This window comes from Propithecus coquereli, unplaced genomic scaffold (genome assembly GCF_000956105.1).
Source record: "Propithecus coquereli isolate 6110/MARCELLA unplaced genomic scaffold, Pcoq_1.0 Scaffold775, whole genome shotgun sequence".
NCBI lineage: Eukaryota > Metazoa > Chordata > Mammalia > Primates > Indriidae > Propithecus > Propithecus coquereli.
Genome location: NW_012153896.1, coordinates 594912 through 613611, shown reverse-complemented (window position 1 = coordinate 613611; position 18700 = coordinate 594912). Strand labels below are relative to the sequence as shown.

At 62.4% G+C, this 18700-nt stretch overlaps 1 protein-coding gene across 1 annotated transcript in view; it reads right to left on the bottom strand.

Moving 5' to 3' along the window:
- Positions 1-16822, bottom strand: part of MYRF (myelin regulatory factor) — a 30347-nt gene extending 13525 nt beyond the window's left edge. Inside the window, exons 1-8 of the mRNA XM_012662714.1 lie at positions 16804-16822; positions 7405-7492; positions 6923-7186; positions 4727-4788; positions 3551-3830; positions 2404-2654; positions 2202-2325; positions 371-566 (exon numbers count right to left, since the gene is read on the bottom strand). Coding sequence (XP_012518168.1) covers positions 371-566; positions 2202-2325; positions 2404-2654; positions 3551-3830; positions 4727-4788; positions 6923-7186; positions 7405-7492; positions 16804-16822 — 1284 coding nt within the window. The remainder of the gene's footprint in view (positions 1-370; positions 567-2201; positions 2326-2403; positions 2655-3550; positions 3831-4726; positions 4789-6922; positions 7187-7404; positions 7493-16803) is intronic.
- Between the last annotated feature and the right edge of the window lie 1878 nt (positions 16823-18700).

Genomic DNA, 18700 nt, shown 5'->3' with positions numbered 1-18700 from the left:
ACAGCAGGGCCAGGTGTGTGATGAGGTGGGGGTTATGGCTTGGGTAACCAAGGCGATGGGGGCCCATTCCCTAAGCAGAGGGCAGTTCTCAGGGAGTTTAGTTGGGGACCTGGAGCTGAGACAGCTGAGAGAGGGGTCAGGAGATGGGTCTTGGCAGGGGATGCAGACTTGGGGGCCACAGGGTAGAACAAGAAACAGGGAACAAGAGGGCGAGAGAAGGCTGAGGGGTTCCCCACCTACGGGCGGGCGTGGGGAGAAAGGGCAGTTGGATTTAGCCATGGGAAGTGTCACCCCCTCAAAACACACACCCCGCCTTGGGGTTTTTCAAGGCCCCAGGCCCCCCGGCCTCCCCTCCTGGGCCCCAGCCTGCCTTCACTCCGTGCAGCTTCAGGTAGAAGCAGTCGAGGGGCTTGAGGCCTTCCGGCGTCTTGACGTACTTGGGCTCGCCCAGCATGCCGACGTACACCGTCACCTGGAAGTGGTTCTTCTTCTGGCACACGAAGGCGTCGTCGCCCACCGAGAAGTTGAAGCCCTTGTCGGCGTCCACGCGGTAGGTGAGCATGGGCCTGGGAGCAGGTGAGGCACTGGCGCCGGGACCCAGAGCCAGTTCCTCCCACCTGCCCTGGTCCCAGAGCAATTTCCTGTCCCGAACCCGGGATCCTTACACCACCAGTGGGGCTGGCCCCACTTCTCAGAAATGGAAACTGAGTCCCCGACTCTCAGAAATGGAAGCTGAGCCCCCGAGAGGATCCGAGCACAGGTCTGCCAGCTCCTCAGCCAGTGTCCTTTCCTCTACTTCCTGCCTGGGGCCACCGCCCTGCCCTGGTGATGGGGGACGCAGGGCAAGACCCTTGAGGCCCACCAGACGGGAGGGAACTGCTGAGAGGGGCTTGGCGGCCCCTCACCACGCTTGGCTCCTTCCCGGAAGGCTGCCCGGAGCCCCCTCCCTCTCAGGAGATGGGGTGAGAGGGGCCGCGTCTGCAGAGGCTCAGGGTGCCTGACAGCTGGTTGCCCTGGAAACGGTGGAACCAGGTGCCGGCTCTACCGCAGGCCCAACCGCTGCCCACCAGCTTGCTCAAGCCCGGGGCACCTCTGGACTCACCCTCACACTCAGCCCCAGTTTGCCCCTCTGTTGCTGGGGACACTGTCCCAAGCCCAGCCCCACTGGGGACCTCTAGGTGGCAGAAAAGAGAGCAATTGTTGACTCATGGCTAGCCTACCCTTCCCCGGGTCCCCAGGCCCAGGCATAGTCACAGAAGTGCCCTTGCCTGCCGGGGGAAGCTGGGCAGGGAGAATGCTTCAGAGCCTGGGCGAAGAGGCCTTTGGGCCTGGCTAATGTCTCTGGAAGGCCTGGGCTCATCACCTCTCCCCCGCCAGGGCTCTGCCCACCTGCCGGACCTAGCAAAGCACCCAGGAAGTGCCTAGGCCACCCTGGGTGTTGCAGCTGCCAGCTTCCTCGCCTTGGGGCCTGGGGTGGCCCAGGGACTATGGAGGTCAGAGTAGACTGGTTCTTTCATGCTGGGGGGTCCTGATAGGACTTCATAGGACCCCACCTCCCACCCCCAGCCCTGGGGGACTTCCAGCCAGAAATCCCACAAAGCCTGGGGTGCCCAACTCCAGGAGGCTGGTCTCAGCCACTGTTCTTGTGAGAAGGCAAGTCCCAGCCACCTGGCCCGTGCCTGGCAATGTCCACAGTGGGATGAGGGGAGTCGCCTCTACCCCGCCCGCTGGCCTTCTGGGGCAGTGGACCCCACAGGGCTCCTGACCTGGGGCCTGGGCAGCTGAAGCCATGTGGGTGTTGAGGGAGAGCTAGGAATGCCCAGGCAGCCTCTGACCCGTCCTCCCCACTCCTCTGCCCTCCCTCCAGGGCCGGCCCTGCTTACACTCAGCTTCCGGCTACCTTCCTGGAATGCAGGAGGAGGAGGGGAAAGAGGAGCCAGGAAACACCCATCCGCCCACTTCTCCCTGACTTGGTTCCCAGCCCACCCTGGCAGGCACCACCTTCTGGGGAGCCTGGGGCTGGCTTAGGTCAGGCCCCTGAGGGCCAGGCCCAGCTCTTCCCTGAGCCTGTTTGCCCTTCTGGAGCCATCTTGTACCCAGTGCGCTCTCAGGCCCTGCTCCAGGGCCTCGACGGGGTCCTGGGCTGGGGTGGCCCAAGACGGGGTGGCCAGGGTGAGCGGAGAGTGGCACGGATAACTCACAGTTCCTTGTAGTTGGCGTCGTACAGGGTCGCCCACTTGTTCTGCTGATGCGGTTGCCACTTGATGGACTGGTAGTTGGGGTCCAGGTAGGACCCACTGAGGCTATCATTGTCCTGTAGGAGGCCTGGAGGGAGGGAACGCCCGTGTGGGCCCTGGGCCCTGGGTCCCACTCCCCAACTGGAAGGGTTGGTCAGCCATATACCTGGGGAGGGTGCACCTGGTGGGTGCCAAGGCGGTGTCTGGACCCGGGCAATGCTGAGGGGCAAAGAGCCGGGCCCCGGTGAGAGCGGGCCCTGGGGAGGCCAGGGTGGGGACGGGGCTCGAGCGGGGTGCGGGGGCAGGGCTGTCACGGTCCCGGGCTCCTGTTTGATCATTCCATTCAGCATCTGGGCATTGAGGGTGCTGGGGGGTGACTCGGAGTGCTTCCTCTTCTTGGCGGGGTGTGTGGGGAGCCTGGGGGGACAGAGGTGTGTGCCGTGGGGGCGGCCCTCCATGAGCCCCTCCCACTGGGCAGGGCCCACCCCTCTCCCCTCTCCACCCTGTTTGGGCAGGAGATGCCCAGCCCAGAGGACACCTCCTGCAGGAAACCCTTGGGCTTTGCCGCCTTGGTGCTCCCGTCATGGCTCAGTGTTGGCATTGTCTGTTCCGTCACTTAATGAATGAGTTAGTTTTGGTCCCTTCCTTCGGTGTCACTCTCAGTGTCACTCTTTACAGTGGGGCTCTATGGAGAGTGGCTCCCATGGTTAGAGACAAGCCACCAAGGGCCTGGGCAACAAAGCCGGGGAAGGAGAGCTTCCTGGGGCAGGGGGTTTAGGGGGCCTGCACAGCACCCCTCTCCTTCTGGTTTGCAAAACGTCCCGACAGAAGAATCTTCCCTTGAACTAAATCTCTCACGAAATCCCATACCCAGAACAGATAAAAAGACAATTGTGCAGGTGAAGTCAGAGTGGGGACCTTGGATTCAGGCCCAGAACCTCCTCAGAAACCCGAGGACTCCGTGAGATACCCAGAAAGTCACTGGTGTCTGAGTAAGAGCACAGCCCCGGGTCCGAGTCCTAGCTCTGCCCTTCCTAGTTCATGACCTGGGCAGGCCACTTCCCCCTCTCAAACCTCAGTTTACCTACGTATCCACCAAATAAGGTGGTTGTGAGCAATTGCTCTGGCTGTAAGTCCCCCAGGATACTCTGGACACATGTGTATAAATATGTTGCCCCTCGACCTGCCCTGCAGAGCCTTCTGCCCTCCCAGAGTTCAGCTCCATCCCGACCTCCATCCCTGGCCTGCCTGCTGTGGCCCTGATGTCCCCAAACTATATTCCCACCCTTGGGGGGCGGCTGCCCAAGTCTTACTCAGCTCCGTGTTGCTGCAGCAGCTGGTGCAGCATCTGGGACTGCTGGGTGTGGTGGAGATCGGTAGGCACCAGCCCCTGCCCCATGGCAGCGTAGGGGGGGATTGGGGGCTCGGCCTTCATGTACAGGTCCCGCTGCAGGACAGGGTAGTGAGGCGGGGGCGGCGGGGGAGGCGGGGGGCCTGGCAGGTGGGCTGCAGGTGGGGGTGGGTGCTCCAGGCGGGAGGGCACTCCCACGTGGCACAGGGTCTCAGGGGTTATCGTGCGCAGAAGGTGGGGGTCTGCAGGAAGATGGGGGTGGGTGTCAGAGACTGACCTTACTCAGGTTCCCGGGCACCGGCCTCCCCTACCAGGGTCTCCTGCTTCCAGCTCCTCCTGAGCCAAGCCCGGGGGCTGCTGGGGAGTCTGGTGGCCCAGGAGGGGTTTGGGCAGCCAGCCACTAGAGGCCTGGGCAGGGAAGCAAGACCTGGTCCAGGGGGTGGGCGGCCCTTTACCCCATCCTGGCCAGTTCCTTCCCCCAGGCCAGGCCCTGCTCCCTGGGGGGATCTGAGCCAAATCCCAAGGTCCCCCAAATCCCCCAACTCCTCCCATGCCCGATCTTCCTCTGGGCTTCAGGAAGGAGTCTCCGGAGACCCCCAGCCCTGTCCCTAACTGGCGCTCCTCCCTCGGCAGCCCCTCTCCTGGGCTCCCAGGGACCAGCCCCCCAGCCTGAGGGGGGAGGCCCCAGCTCCCTTTGTTCCCCAGGAGGCATTCCAGGGATGTTTTTGGTAAGATAAACAGAACTCTTGACCCCTTTCAGGGCTGCCTGTGGTGGTTCTGCTCCTGGCCACCTAGGGGCTGCTGCACCCCTTCCGAGGTGAGGTGGGCCCCGACCGCAAGGCCCGTGCTCAGGCTGCACCCACGGCCTTCCCCAGCCATCCACTTACCGCTGAAGGGCACATCCATGATGGCGCAGGCAGGCAGGCGGGTGGCATTGCGGGCAGGGACACTAGCTCAGAGGCAGGGCCAGGCTCCCCACCCGCCCGTGGGGAAACAATAGCCAGCGCCGGGGAGTATTTGACCAGTGATAATCTCGGCCCGTTGGGCAGACGCTGGCCCCCTCCCTCCCTCCCCGATAAGGCTGCCCCAACCACTTGCCCAAACCCCAGAGGGGGAGGGCGGTGCCCGCTGGACTCACCATTCACCTGCTGTGGGGAGTAGGCCTCGGAGCCCGAGTCCGGGGGCGAGTCCGGCAGTGTGCTGCAGGAGCCAGAGGGAGGGCCAGGGTGACCAGCAGGGCCAGGGTGACCAGCAGGGCCCTGCCTCGTGGCCGGGCAGCACCTCTTTGTGGTGGGGTCTCCTCACACCCACCGTTAGCGACGTTTCTCTGTACCACCCACCTGGGGGGGCCTGGCAGGGCCTGGGGCCGAGTTGTGGGTGGGGTCTCTGGGTCCTACCCAGGACCCCCTCAGACCTACTGGACACTGGGGGACCAGTTACTAGTGTCCCTCATGATGGCACAGGGATTCAAGGACTCCCACCCCAGACTGAGGGGCTGGGCCTGCCCCTCTCCTCTTGCACCCACTGAGGCCCTGCAGCTTCCTGGAAATGTGAGGCCCTGGGGGCTGGGCCTGGGAGGGTCAGTGGGTCACTGGGGGGGGGCTGCCCTGCCAGAGGCAGGTGTGGGCTGGGCAGAGGGCCAGCGCCACCAGGCCTGGGTTTATTTTTTTCTTGCAGGTTTTTATCAGTGGTTGAGGAAAAAGACAAACTCAACCCAAGAGGTCAACGCGTCCTGCATGAGCCCTGTGCTTGCCCAGCAAGGGGCGGCTGCAGCCACACGGGGTCCATCTCCGTGGCCATCCCTGGTCTCCACATCTGGAAAGACTCCCCCCACCCCACCCAGGGAGTTATCAGGAAGGGACACAGCCCTGGGCTGGTTCCAGAGTCCCAGTGTGCCCTGGACAAGCCACCCACCCACTTTAGGGCCTGGTGTATATGGATCTTGCAGAATATGGACCTTGCAGGTTTTGTGAGGATGACGCAAAAATGTGGACGTGGATGGAGACTCAAACCTGCACTCCTCCCGCCCCTCCCTGCACTTCCCTGACAATGGCCTTGGCTTTCTCTGTGTGTCAAGGTCTTTCCCACTCTCCATCCCTGCAGTCAAATGCCCCAAGTCCATAGGACCTTGTGTTCCTTCCTCATACGTTCCTCCGGCTTCTCGTTATTCCCCCGTTCGGTGAGGTATTGATTAGTAACTCTCCCCCCAGCTGCAGGGGGAATGTCTGTCTTGTTTATCACCTAGACCTTGGCCTGAGCCTGGGTCCTTCCCCCGTTAGCCTCAGTGCACCCCCAGAATCCCGGGCGCTGGTTCCTGGAGAAGGCTGAGCTCACCATGTGATATGGTGGCGGGCACTTAGCAGGCCCCTATTGAATGTTAGTTTTCCTCCCCGGCCCTCAGCGGGTCTGTGGCTTAGGTACAGCCTCACGGCCTCAAGGCCTGCCTTCTGCAGCAAAGTTCACCCTGGGTGCCCTGGACCTGGCGTCCACTACTGTCCCCCTGTAAGGCAGGGCACAGGAAATGCTCCCGTCCACCCAGTACTTCCTCTGTGTCCACCCCCACTTACTTCCCGTGACAATCACCGGGGTAAGCATTCGGGGGTTCACTTTGCAGATGAAGAAACTGAGGCCCTGATTGAGGTTATGGGTTCCCAAGGAGGAAGGGGCTGGGGCTGGAGCCAGGCTTTCTGCACCTAGTACTTTATTACTCGTCCAGCCAGAGATGGGGGCCCCTGCCCCTGGCTGGGCAACCCAGAGCTTTCTCGAAGCTGCTCTGCAGAGCCCTGCAGAACTGTGCTGCCTGCCTCTCCCGACAGCATCTGCCTGGGGGCTGCCCTGGGTCAGGCCACTGGTGCAGACTCCTCGGAAGGGGAAGGGCCTGGGAGGAAGAGGCCTGGTTGGGACGAGTCCTTGGCTCTGCAGGGCTTGCGTGGGTGGGGGACCTCATCAGCGAGATGCACGAGTGAGTGGGGGCCGGTGAAGGGTGTCTGGGTGCCCTGCGTGTGTGCACGCATGTGCAGGTGTTCCGTGAAGGCAAACAGTCATGGCCTGCAGTCCTGCCCCTTGCCGTCCACTCTCCACACAGCTCTCAGAGATTCTTCCAGCACTTACGTCAGCCCTCATCACTCCCCTGCTTAGAACCCTCGTGGCTGCCCACTGCCCCAGAACAAAGCCCATGAGTCCCTCCTCCCCTCTCCTTACCTACCCATAGGGAGCCTATCACCCCGGCCCTTCCCACTGCCAGGCTGGCGGCCAGCACCTCCCAGGACACGGCCATGGCCCACACCCTGCCTGTTCCTCGGCCCCTGCCCCCCGACTCCCTGCCCTCACTCACCCTGGGGCATAGGGAGCCTTGGGCTCTGCCTTGATGGGGGGCCCAGAGCCCCCCAGGAAGGGCTTGGGAGCAGCACCCATGCCGTTGTTGTTGTTGCAGTTGAGCGGGGCACCGTAGCTCGGGGGTGGGAGGGGACCATGGCGTCCCGGGGAGGGTCCACCCCCAGGGGGGCTCAGGTGGTGGACCCCACTGGAGCCAGGGATCGCTGGCTGCCCGTGGGAGTAGGAGGCCACATTGGTGGGCGCCGAGATGTCAGGGAAGCAGCTGTGGACATAGGGGGAAGCTCAGCCCCAGCTAGGCCCCCAGGCCCTCAGGAGGCAGCCTCCCCCACCCCCATGGAAACTGCAGAGGAGTCAGTGGCTGGGAAAGGATGGGGAGCAGCTTCAGAGGTGGTACCACACCAGACCCCGGGTCCTGCCCTCACACTTCCCAGGTGAGGCGTGGAGGCCAGAGGGGCTGGGGCTGGTCCCGGGGCAACTCACAGGTCGGAGGCGTCCTCCTTGCTGATGTATTCCTCCAGGATGCTGGTGTCTATGTTGGAGGGCTCCAGGGCACCGTTGATGTCGTGGCCTGCAGGGCAGGGGAGGTGAGCCAGGAAAGGGGTCTGGCTCCTGCAGACCCTAGGCCTCTGGGTGCAGCCCTCCGTCCCCACGCAGGCTGGGCCCTCCAAAACATACGCCCCCAGTCCCTCCCCATCTGGGTATCCGGGTGGGGGTGGGGGTGGGTCCTCCACCCTCTACCACCTGACGCTCCTCCAGGAGCCCACAAGGCCACCTCTAGTCTTCAAGGAGGGGAGAGGCCCAGAGCATGGACCTGGGGCCAGAGAAACCGATCCTGCCCCACCATGCCCCTTTCTAGAGCCCCTGCCCCTCATCTGTAAAGTGGGGTTACTGGTCCCTCTGTCTCATGGGGTGCTGTGAGGAGCACACAAGGTCTTCATGGAGTGCAGTGCCCAGTGGGTGCCCAGCAGCCGTGATGGCCGAGACCCAGCACAGACAGGCCAGCCCTGGCCTCCAGCGGTCAGTTCCAGATGGCCCAGCTGCAGCACGTGGGAGCACGAGGCCTAGCTGGGTGGGACCCCACATCCGGGGGACCCATGGGGTTGGGGGGGCCTCCTGCACCCCAGGCCCCAGCTGCAGGGGGGAGCGGGGATCAGGATTGAGAGGGCTCAGAGGAAGCAGAGGCTGGCTCGGGCCTCACAGCAGGGAACGATGGCTGTCAGAGCCCTGCTCCTCTGCCTGCCCGCACTCCCCTGGGCCCTCCCTGCTGGCCTCGGCCCCATGATGGGGAGGGGCTCGCAGAGAAAGGGCGGCCCAGTACTCTCGGGCACCATGAGGGGAGGAGGGGAGGCGCTGGCCTTTCCCCTCCCAGGGTCACCTTGCGAGGGGAGCCAGAGGGCGGGGTGATAAGGGGGCTGACGTGGGAGATTCGTCAACCCCGATAATGGAGGCCGGCCCCATCCACACTGCTAACCTGGGCTGGCCAGCCCCACCGAGGCAGGAGGGCCCCTCCCACAGGCCCCTGGAATCTGGGGTCTGCCCTCATGTCCCTTCCCTTTTTCAGACCTGGAACAGAGCTCATACAGGTCCAGGAACAAATTCTGGCTCAGCCACTCCCTGCTGTGTGGCCTTGGGCAGGTCACATACCCTCTCTGAACCTCAGTCTCCTCCTTAGTAAAATGGGGACGTGAACAGCTAACACTTCACAGGGCTGTTGTGAGTATAAACCGAGATAAGGTCTGAAAAGTGCCCGGCACACAGTGGGTGCTCAGCAAATGGAGTGGCTGTCCTCACTTCCCGGCCCCCAGAGCCTTGGGGTCCCTGGGAGCCCCCCGCCCAGGCCCCTCCCTGGCCCCAGCCGGCATTTCAAGAATGCTGAGCCCCGCTTAGGTGATTAATGAGCGGCTAAGCCCTCCGAGGAGTCACGCGCTGCCTGCCACAGGCCAGGGCCCTCCTGCTGCCCCCCACCCCCAGCTCACCAGCTGGGGACAAGGGACACCCACCAAGCACCGCTAGTGGCTGGCCAGGGCCCCATGTGGCCAGGGCAAGAGGAGCTTTCGGAGCTGGAGCGACCAGCCTGTGTGCCGAGGTTCCAGGACTCCCACCTCCGCTCCTGCCCCCACCCTGTCCTGGTAACCACAGTTCCCATTTATTGAGTGCCTACTGTGTGCCAGGCACTCTTTCAGCCAAGCATGTTAATAGTCATAGGAGTTTATCACATGCAAGGCATCCTGTAGGCTCTTCACGTGCAGTGTGTCACTTAATCTTACCATCCCATGATGGTGACCGTGACAATGACAGTGACAGTGAGGTGGCTCATACGGAGTGCCTGCCAGTGCTTTTCAACACGTAATGGTGACGACGATGATGACAGTGACAGTGACCAGGGCTCACACCAACTGAGTGCCTACCAGGATCGGCCCTATTCTAAGTGCTTTTCACCCCGTGAACTTGGTGTCAGAGAGGTCAAGTCTCTTGCTTGAGGCAACACAGCAAGGAGGATTCAAACCCAGGTGCAGGGGCCGACTTTAAGAGGTAAGGTGTGGCTGGTGGCTGCCTACCTTCCCCGGCCTACCTAGGCTGTCCCACCTGCTATGCTGGAAGGTTCCTGGGGGGAGGATCAAGCCCCAGAGTGGGCAGGGAGGGAGTACTGGAGCGTCACCCCCACCCTGGCTGCTGAAGCTGCAAGTTTCTGAGACTGAACTTGAAATCTACAGTGAGTGATGGGCTGATGCAGTCATGGCGTTGCTATTTATAACAGCCCAGCCCCCTCCTCTCTTTCTCCTCCTCCTCCCCCAGCCAGGAGCAGTCCTAATCGCCCCTAATCCTCCTGCCCACCTCCCCCAGGATGGGGGCCTCAGGCAGAGGCACCCTGGGAGACCCTAACGAGAACCAGATGTGGTTGGGGGGAGGAGGGACCCTCCCGTGCCAGGGCCCGGGGTGGACGGAGGATGGAGGAGGGAGGAGTGAGCTGATGGGGCAGGGTGGGGGTGGGCCAAGGGGTGGGGGAAAAGTTTGAGGGTTGGGGTTTTGGAGGGCCTCCTGAGGAACGCTGACCCCACGCTGTCTTCTCCCTGGGGGCCCTGGAGCCCTGCCTCAACTTCTCCCCATGGTGCCCAGACACCAGGCAGAGGCCCCGGCCTGCCCCTCCAACCACACTGGAGATTCCTAACAGACACTCCGGAGCCCAGGGACTGCTGAGGCTGGAGCAGAGCCTCCAGGAATCCAGGGTGGGGCAGAGTCCCCTGGGACCCCACTGTTCTGCTCCCAAAAGAGCCCTAAAACATCACTGGATCCCAGCAACGGGGACCTGCCAGGCAAGAAGCCAGGCAAGGGACACACGTCTTATTCTGATCCTCAAGACCTCCCTGAGCAGAGGCCAGGCAGGGCCTGCCAGAGACTGCCCAAGGGCCAACAACCAGAAAATGGCACTATGAGGTCACAAACCAGCATGTCTTTCCTCTCCCTCCTCAAACCCTTCAACAACATTCCACTGCTTGGGTAAACCCAGAGCCCTCTGGCAGACCAAGGCCTGGCACGGCCCCTCCCTCCTCTCCACAGTCCAGCCCCTGCCTCCTTTCCACCCCCCACCCCACATCAGGGCCTTTGCACATGCTGTTCCATGCCGTTCCCGTCCAGAGAAAGCCGATTCCCGTTCACTCTAGTTGTTCTGGCTTAAATGTAAACTGCCCCAAGAGGCCATCTCTGACTCTCCCCTTCTCTTCAGAAGGGAGAGTCTCTCCCGCCAGCACAGACCTCCCTGGGCAGGGTGCCTGTCTGTCCCCTACCTGCCCGCTGCCCATGCTTGCTCACCGAGTGACCACTCTGTGCCCAGCCCCATACCAGGCCCTTTACACAGCTCGTGTTGAATTCTCATACCAGCCCTACGCAGGTGATTTTTTTTTTCTCCGTTTCACAGATGAGGAAACTGAGGCTCAGAAAGCCTACGGGGTGGGAGCTGGGTTAGGAGCACTGCCCTATTTTGTCTCTCCAGGATATGAGCATCCCAGCAATCAGCAGGCACCCAGTAAATGTTCATGGAATGAATGAGCCAAGTGGCAAGCAGGAGACTGGAGCCAGGCCTGCGAGGTCTGGGGACCTTGGCCAGGCCACGCCGAGGTCAGGGTCCAGGGCTAGACAGGGCCCCTCCAGGTACCGCCCTGGCCCCAGCCACTCCTCATTAATTAGGCCCTTTATTACCTGCCTTCAACAGGAGCCAGACACGGCCCCTCCTAGGGCAGACTGGGATCCTGGCTAGGGGGAGGTAGCCCCCTCCCCTCCTCTCTCCTCCTCCCTTTAGGGCCACCCAGCTAGGCAGGAAAGGGGCCCAGGGCACCCAAGCCAGGTGTGGGAAGAGAGCGGGTGGGGGCCCAGGTGGTGCCTCCACCCTGGACCCCTCCCTCCCGCCCTCCTCGTGCTCATCCCCCCCCCACCAGCTGTGGCTGCTGGCTGAGTCTCGGCCATTGTCCCGGGGGACGGGGGGAGGGTGGGGACCCGGCACAGTGGGAGGCTTGTGCCCTGCCCACCCCCTCCCTGCCCCGTCAATGGGGCACTTGTCAATTCATGCCCCAAACATGGCGGAAATCCCGTCAGCCACGTGGCCGTGGGTAGGGTGGGCCAGGGCCCGAGGATGCTGGCCAGGCCTGGGTGATCCGAACCTGGGGTACGCAGGGCACCAGGGCCCAAGCCTGTCCCCTGAAGACCCCAGCTGCCCTGAGCATCCAGCCCAGGCATCTGAACCTGAGCATGCCTGACTCCAGGCAGTAGCCAGGGCCCAGTGGGGTAGTGGCCAGGGGGCTGCCCACCTTGGCATCCCCACGGTGCCCTGAGAGAGCTCCCAGGGCTTCTAATGGACCCCTACTTCCCTGCTGTGCGAGCCTCAGCAATCGACCTGACCTCCCTGAGCCTCGGCTTCTTTCGCTGTCAAGCGGAGCATGGTGGGGTGGTCGCGAGACTTGAATGTTGAATGAGGTGACACTCCCAGGAGGCCACTCTTCAGTCGACAATTGCTCTGCTTCCATCTCTCCTGGGACTGCCATCTCCTTTCCTGCCCTCACACCTCTGCCCAGGCTGTCCCGCTCTGCCCAGGGCCTCTCCGCCCCGCTGCACGACTGCTCTGGAGCCTCCCTCTGAGGCATGACCAGCACTGTATTATTATTCTTGCATCTTGCACATGCGTGGCACAGCCCAGCCCCGAGGCCCTGGCCCCTGCCATGCCCTGCAGGGGGTAAGCCTTCTGTGACTGCCTCCCTGCCTGCCTAGGCAGCCCCTCCTCAGTCACCCCAGTCACAGAGGGCCCCCAGTGCTCGCTTCCCAACGTCGACTGAGCTAACCAACGTGCTCCAAACAAGTTCACGTTGGGGCAAGGCGCAGTGGGCCCTCACCTCCTTTGGTTTGGATTTTCTCTCTTTATTAATATTATCTGTAACTGCTAGCTGTCCCTGCTTCAGGCTTCAACTTATGATCAGAAACTTCTCAGTCAAAATGCCTTCCAGTCAGATGCCTGATTGTGCAAGCAACGCTTCGCATCTTGGCATGAAATCCTCAGTTAACTCAGGCCCAAGAGCCACACCTGACAAAATGTTGCTCTGAGTCACGTGTCCATCAGGTCCTTAAATCGGAGCCACAAAATTGTCTTTGTTTCCTCCCAACTTCTTATCAAAAATGCAGAAGAGCCCCACGGCCTGCCTGCAGAGACCCCTCTCTTCCAGGGCATCCAGAATCTTTAGCCACCCCTAGGCTACAGCTACATCCTCCCCTAGACCCCACGCAACTGCCATCCTGTTCTCAGGCCAACACAAGGCTGAACTCACAGCCCCAAGATGCTCCCAAGTCAGCTCCAACAGAACTGAGGCCAGTGGCCGTGACCTGTTCTTAGGGAACCCCCATGCTGGTTCCCAGGGATCTCTGCTTTGCTCTGGGGGCCACAGCCCTGACTCCCTGGGGCTGAGTCAGCTCCCACCCAGTGCCCTGACCCTTCTCCACGGGGTCCAGGGCAGGCAGGCCGCAGATGCAGAGTTGGGGGGGCAGGTCTCCACCAGGGCTACCATGCCCAGCTTGCTTATACACCAGCGTGCCCCCCATACGGCCACACTCCAACACTCACGTGTGCACATCAGGGCACACCCGCAGACAGGTACCCACTGACACGCACATGATCACGTACCAGTGTGCCCGCTAGTCAAGCACAGCACTAACCCATGCACGCAGTAGCACACGTGCATGCACACCAGCATTCTCCACGTGTGCTCCTTCATTCATCCAGCAATCATTTATTGAGCACTTATTATATGTCAGGCAGGCACAGGGCTAGGCTTCGGGGAAACAGCAGTAAATATAGCAGACAGATCCCTGCCCACGTGGAGTTTACACTCGAGGGAGCAGAGTCAGATGACAGGACAGATCAGTAGAATACACAGAATTTCAGAAGGCTCCAGGCAGTGGGGACGTTCAGTGCATAGGCCCTGAGGCATGAGCACGCCTGTGCATGTTCACATCCCAGCATGCCGCACAGGCCTGTGTGCCAGGACGCAAGTGCACGCAAATGCTCACAGACCCCATGGTAAGCCCAGACCACACACACCTCCCAATGGGCACAGCCCCACCCAGGAAGAAAGAGCTTCCTCCTCCTCCTCTTCCCTCCAATCCGCCTCCCCACCAGCTCAGACCGGCCCCATCAGCTCCAGCTCACGCCAGATCCCACTGAGTGAACTTAGTGTCACAGGCCAAAGCCCCCCTGCCTCCAAGCTAGCAGGGCAAGGGACTGGGACTCCCCTCCCCCCCCCCGAGGGAGAACTGCAGAGAGAGAAGAGAGGGGAGTGAGGGAGGCCCCAAGGGAGGCAGGGTCCCCAAACTCCACAGAGGAGAGACAGGCTGTGGTTGAGCTAGGGGCTGGGGGGATCCAGGTCAGCTGGAGGAAGAACTTTCCTCACTGATGTGACAGGAGGCAGAGAGGGAAGACAAGATGCCCTGGAGCCCCTGTCCATGGTGCAGGCCAGTGAGGGCTCTGGACCCAACTGTCCCCACACGCAGGAGCTTTGCCCTTCTTCCCCTCCCACTCCAGGCCTTGGCACTCTTGGGGTCAAGCTGCTCATGTCACACAGCCGTGACCATCTCAGAGAGGGCTCTGAGATCTGGAGACGGCAAGAGGCTGGACGGACACCACCTAGCATGGCCATCGGGGGTGGGTCAGGACCTTCAGCATGCAGGGAGGAGAAGCCCCCTTCTCAGCTGGCACCAACTGTACCCCGGGGTCCTGTCCCAGCTCTGCCGTGGCTGCCCTGAGTGAGCCTGATGCATCACCTTCTTCTCCTGCCCCAGCGCCCCCTCTTGGAAATGAGGGGACGCCACCCGCCTTCCACAGCGTCCCAGGACTCCAGGATCATAACGTATGCAAAGAGCTCTGGCCTGGGTGGGGCCGGCAAAGACAAAGGACAGTCAAGCCCCTTCCCCTTTGCGTGCGGCAGGAACAAGTTCCATATCTCTGAGGTGAAGGGTGGGGCAGATGCGCTGGATGTCCAGGGACAGGACCAGGCATCGGGGCCACGCAGGGCCAGAGCTACCAAGGCGCAGGCCCCTGCACCAGAACGTGCTTAGCAAGGCTGATGGCTTCCCTTCCTCTCTGGAATAAGTAGCCTAGAGAGGGTGAGGGGCTTTCCCAAAGCACACAGCGCCAGCTGCAGGGCCCCAGCCCAAGCTCAGGGACATTGATGACCTATCTGTGGGTGAATAATCCTCAAGGTGGGGGTGCACGACACCTGCCATAGGCCTATAGAGCAGCGCTGTGCAAGCCCCATGGGACAATCACCTTGACCAAGGCTGACTTTAGGGAGCGTCCCCCAGCCGGGCCCTGCACAGGCCCTGCACGGGCACTGTCTCGCCAAACCCCACAGGGCCCCTGCGAGGCAGGCACTGGCATGACAACTTCATTCCCATTTTTCAGGTGAGACAAGCACAGAGAGTGCAGGGACATGGCCAGGAGCAGCACAGCTGACAGCAGACCCCAGCTGCCCACCCCAGTAAGCGCGCAAAACCGTAAGGTCATCCACGGGGCCACCCGCACCATCTCTGGAGACCTTGGGATGGGAGAGGAGGCCCCCACACCCCAGGTTGTGAGGGAAACTGAGGCCCAGAGGAGGGCGCTAGGCCATGAGGAGGAAGAAGGTAGCAGGGAAGGTAGGCCACCCAGGCAGGGCGGGGCCACCCCATTAATGATTCAGTTAATAATTTCTGCTCCCAGTTCCTTATCGGGGAGGGCAAAGTCCAAGGGCAGCAGCCAATCAGCAGCCCCACTGGACCGTTACCCAGCAGCCTCTGCTGCCAGGGCTCCCCTGTCCTGTAACCCCTTGGGAGTTGGGAAGTGGGGGACCGGGTCCCCAGGGAAGAGGCCATTCTGCCCTCACGAGCCCTCCTTGGCTCTGCCTAAGACCCCAAGGGGCACTGTGACCAGCCCCCCAGACCCAGGAGAGGCCTGAGGCCAGCCGGTTGGTAAGGGCATGCTCCTCACCCCTGCACTGACCCCAGGCCCTCCCAGAGAGGCACTTGCGGGGCACACCCCCACCCCGCCACCTCTGTTCACAGATCCATTGTTGCCTCCATTGACCCAAGAACATTTCCTGCCCCCCCGCTCCCGCCCCCGCCCTGTGGCCCTGCACTGGGTGTCCGGGACATGGGATGAGTCAGACCCCCCACTACCATCTCCCCTCCCACCTGGGCCCAGGACCTGGCAGCTCTGGCAGTCAGCTCCACGGACTGGGGCTGGGACAGGAGTCCTCCAGGGCTTCTCCTGTCATCTCCCTGGGAGCCAGGCTCGGCATCCTGGCACCTGGCTGCCTCTGCCGCCTGCCTACTCCCTGTGTGTATCCCAGACAGACAGACAGCCTGAGCTGGGGTGCAGTGCCACCCCCATCGCACACCCCAGTTCAGCCCCAGACTCCTCTCCAGGTGGAGGTCCTCTCTTCGAGTCGTCGGGCTGATCTCTGGGGCCTCCTCCTGCCCTCTGGAGGAAGAGATGCTGATCCCCGATAGGTGGGTCCCCATCCCTCCCCCAAGGCCCTGGTGGCAGAACAGAGAGCTAGGGGTTGGGTGTCTGCTCTGGCCAGCCCCCGCCAGCTCTGGCCAACTCCCTTCTCTCGGCACCTCAGCCAGCGCCATCCTGCGCACCCACCTCACAGCTGGGGGAAGGGCAGCTTTCAAACCAGGATCCTGGCGCTCTGGGGGCTGCGGGGAGCCCGGCCCCCCTTTGTCCACTGTATCTGTCCCATCAGGAGGTCATTAGAGTGTTTGATGGCTAAAAAATGACATTGGAAGCCCCTGCTCTGGTCCAACGCACCTACTTACCCTGGGAGGGGAAACGAGGCCGGAGAAGAAAGTCACCAGGCCGGGCCACCCATTGGGTTCAGAAGGTGCGAGATCCCAGGCCTCCCACCTCCGGCCCTTGTGGGGCTCCAGAGGCCAGGCAGAGGCACCTGCTGGAAGCCCACTTCCCTCCACACCCACCTGCTTTCTAGGGGGCACTGGCTGCTCACTTGAGCCTCGTGCCCCTACAGTCAGGGGCCAGCACCTACCCTCTGCCAGGCTCCAAAATGTCCCAGGGCTAGGAGATGAGCCTCTTCGGGACTGAAGGCATCATGGAAACCTTCTCTGCCACCCCCACCTGTCTTGCAGGTGATGGAAAAGGGCCCAGAGAGGGCAAGGGCTCCCTGGGGCGTCTCTGGGGGCACACACAGGCTCACTCAGCTCTCAGCGGCTCGGCAGCACCAGAACCTCAGAGGGCTGGCAGGATCCTCAGATGCTGCCCACGCCGTCCCCAACCTGGCTCTGGGGTCAGAGGCCCCAGCCAGCCAAATGATGAGGAATACACCCACACTGAGACCCGGTTACCTGCTGGGAGCCAGTGCATCCTGCCCGGTGGGTCCCCTCTCTGCAGGCCCTGTGCCTGCCGATCTGGGCTGCCTTGCCTCTGTCCAGGGGATTAGCTGGGCAGTCACGGGGGCCCGGCTGTACCAGCCTCGAGGGGGCCGCCCTGTCCCGGCCTCCCACCCGAGGCCCAAAGCGCCTTAGTCCCCAGCCCACCACCGGCACAGGGCAGGACCCAGGACCTATGCCTGGTGTGCCTAGGGAGGGGGCCCACATCAGGTGAGGGGTCTCACATCAGGTGAGGAATGCTACTGCCCCTTTGGCAAAACCCTTGCCCAGTCTCCCAGCCCAGAGCCAAAGCACGGACCCCTCTACCCACTGTCCAGAGGGGGTGACCGCAGCCAAGCAGGGACCAGGATGAGAACTTGGGTGTCCCCTGCCCCGACTGTGAGAGCGCATGTTGTGCCCACGTGCTCAGGAGTGACTTAGCCACAGGCATGAAAGCACAGCTTCTCACCCCCTTGCACCCCCACACTTACACTCACAAGCACACCAGGCCCTGTGCTCCCAGGTGCTCCCTTGCACCCACACCGGGGTCCCGCACACACCACCGCCCACCCACACCTCCCCCATTCGGGCCCTGGGAGCACTTCTCCAGCCCAGCCCTCCTGGGCGGGTGGCCCACTCCCGCCCCTGCTCCCCACAGACATTCTTGAGTCTCCTCTTATCTCTCTGGAGGGAGCAGCACAGCCTCCGCCAGGCTGCATGGCTGAGCTGTGGCGTCAGCCCCCGCCCACCCCCCGACGACCAGGAGAGAAGTTTGGCTCAGGAGGCAGGAGCCCAGCCAGCCAGGCCGCCCCCCCCACCGCTGCCGGCCCAGGGTCCTATGGGAGGCGGCCTGGGGATATCCTCAGGAGTCAGGGGGGCTGGGCCCATGGACCATCTGGGTACCTAGCAGACTCAGGGCATCCCCAAACAGTATCCCCCAAGCAAGCACTGCTGTCTCCTCTCCTCTTCCCCGGGGGTCCCCAAGCCCATAAAGCCCCTCGAGAGCTCCTAAAGGATGAACAGTGCCTGGGGAGAACGAGAGCCCCCGGGACTGATGGGGGCTGCCTAAGACCCTCACATGGCCCAGATGCGTCAGGATCCACTATTCATCTAGTCCGAGCCTGGTTTCTTGGGGTCTGAGTGCGCTGGGGTATCCAGAATCCTGGAGGGGGTGCCCTTCCCTAGGCTGCTCAGTAAGCAGCAGTGGCCAAGAGTTCCTGCCCCTCAAGTCATGGAGAGAGAAACTGAGGCAGAGAATGGCCTTCCTCTTTCCTCCATGGGACTCCAAAGGGATCGGGGCACTGGACTTGAATCTTGGTTCACACTTCTGAAAAGTTCTGAATGCACCGAGCAGGGTGTGGCTTAGGGACTGGGGAAAGAGTGGGGGCAGGGGCTGGGCCCCCCAAGTTGGTAGAGTGGGGCACAAAAGGGGCTGGGGGGTCTGGCTAGAGTTCTAGGGAGGTTCTGAGAAGCAGAGTGGGCTGGGAGACGTCAGCCTGCACCTCCCCTCCCCCTCCCCCTCCCCCTCCTACACCCTGTCCCATCCCTCCAGAATCCGGCACTCAGGGAGGAAGGACAGCCCTGGAGGAGAGGCGGGGGCTGCTCCGGAGAAGGGGGGATTGGTGAGATGCAGGAGCAGACCTCCAAGACCAATGTGGGAGTGGGGGAGGAAGAAAATATTGTGGGGTGTGCGTAGATCCCACCCTGAGGAGGGTCCTTTCAGGGTCAAGGAGAGGAGGTGAGGTCACTCCTGCAGGGACAATATCAGAGGAGGTATAGCTCCGGGGACAGGTGTGGAGGGGACATAACCCCCGAGGAGCCTCACAGGACTGGCAGGATGCAGTTCTTAGCACTGGGAGGGTCTGGAAGAGCG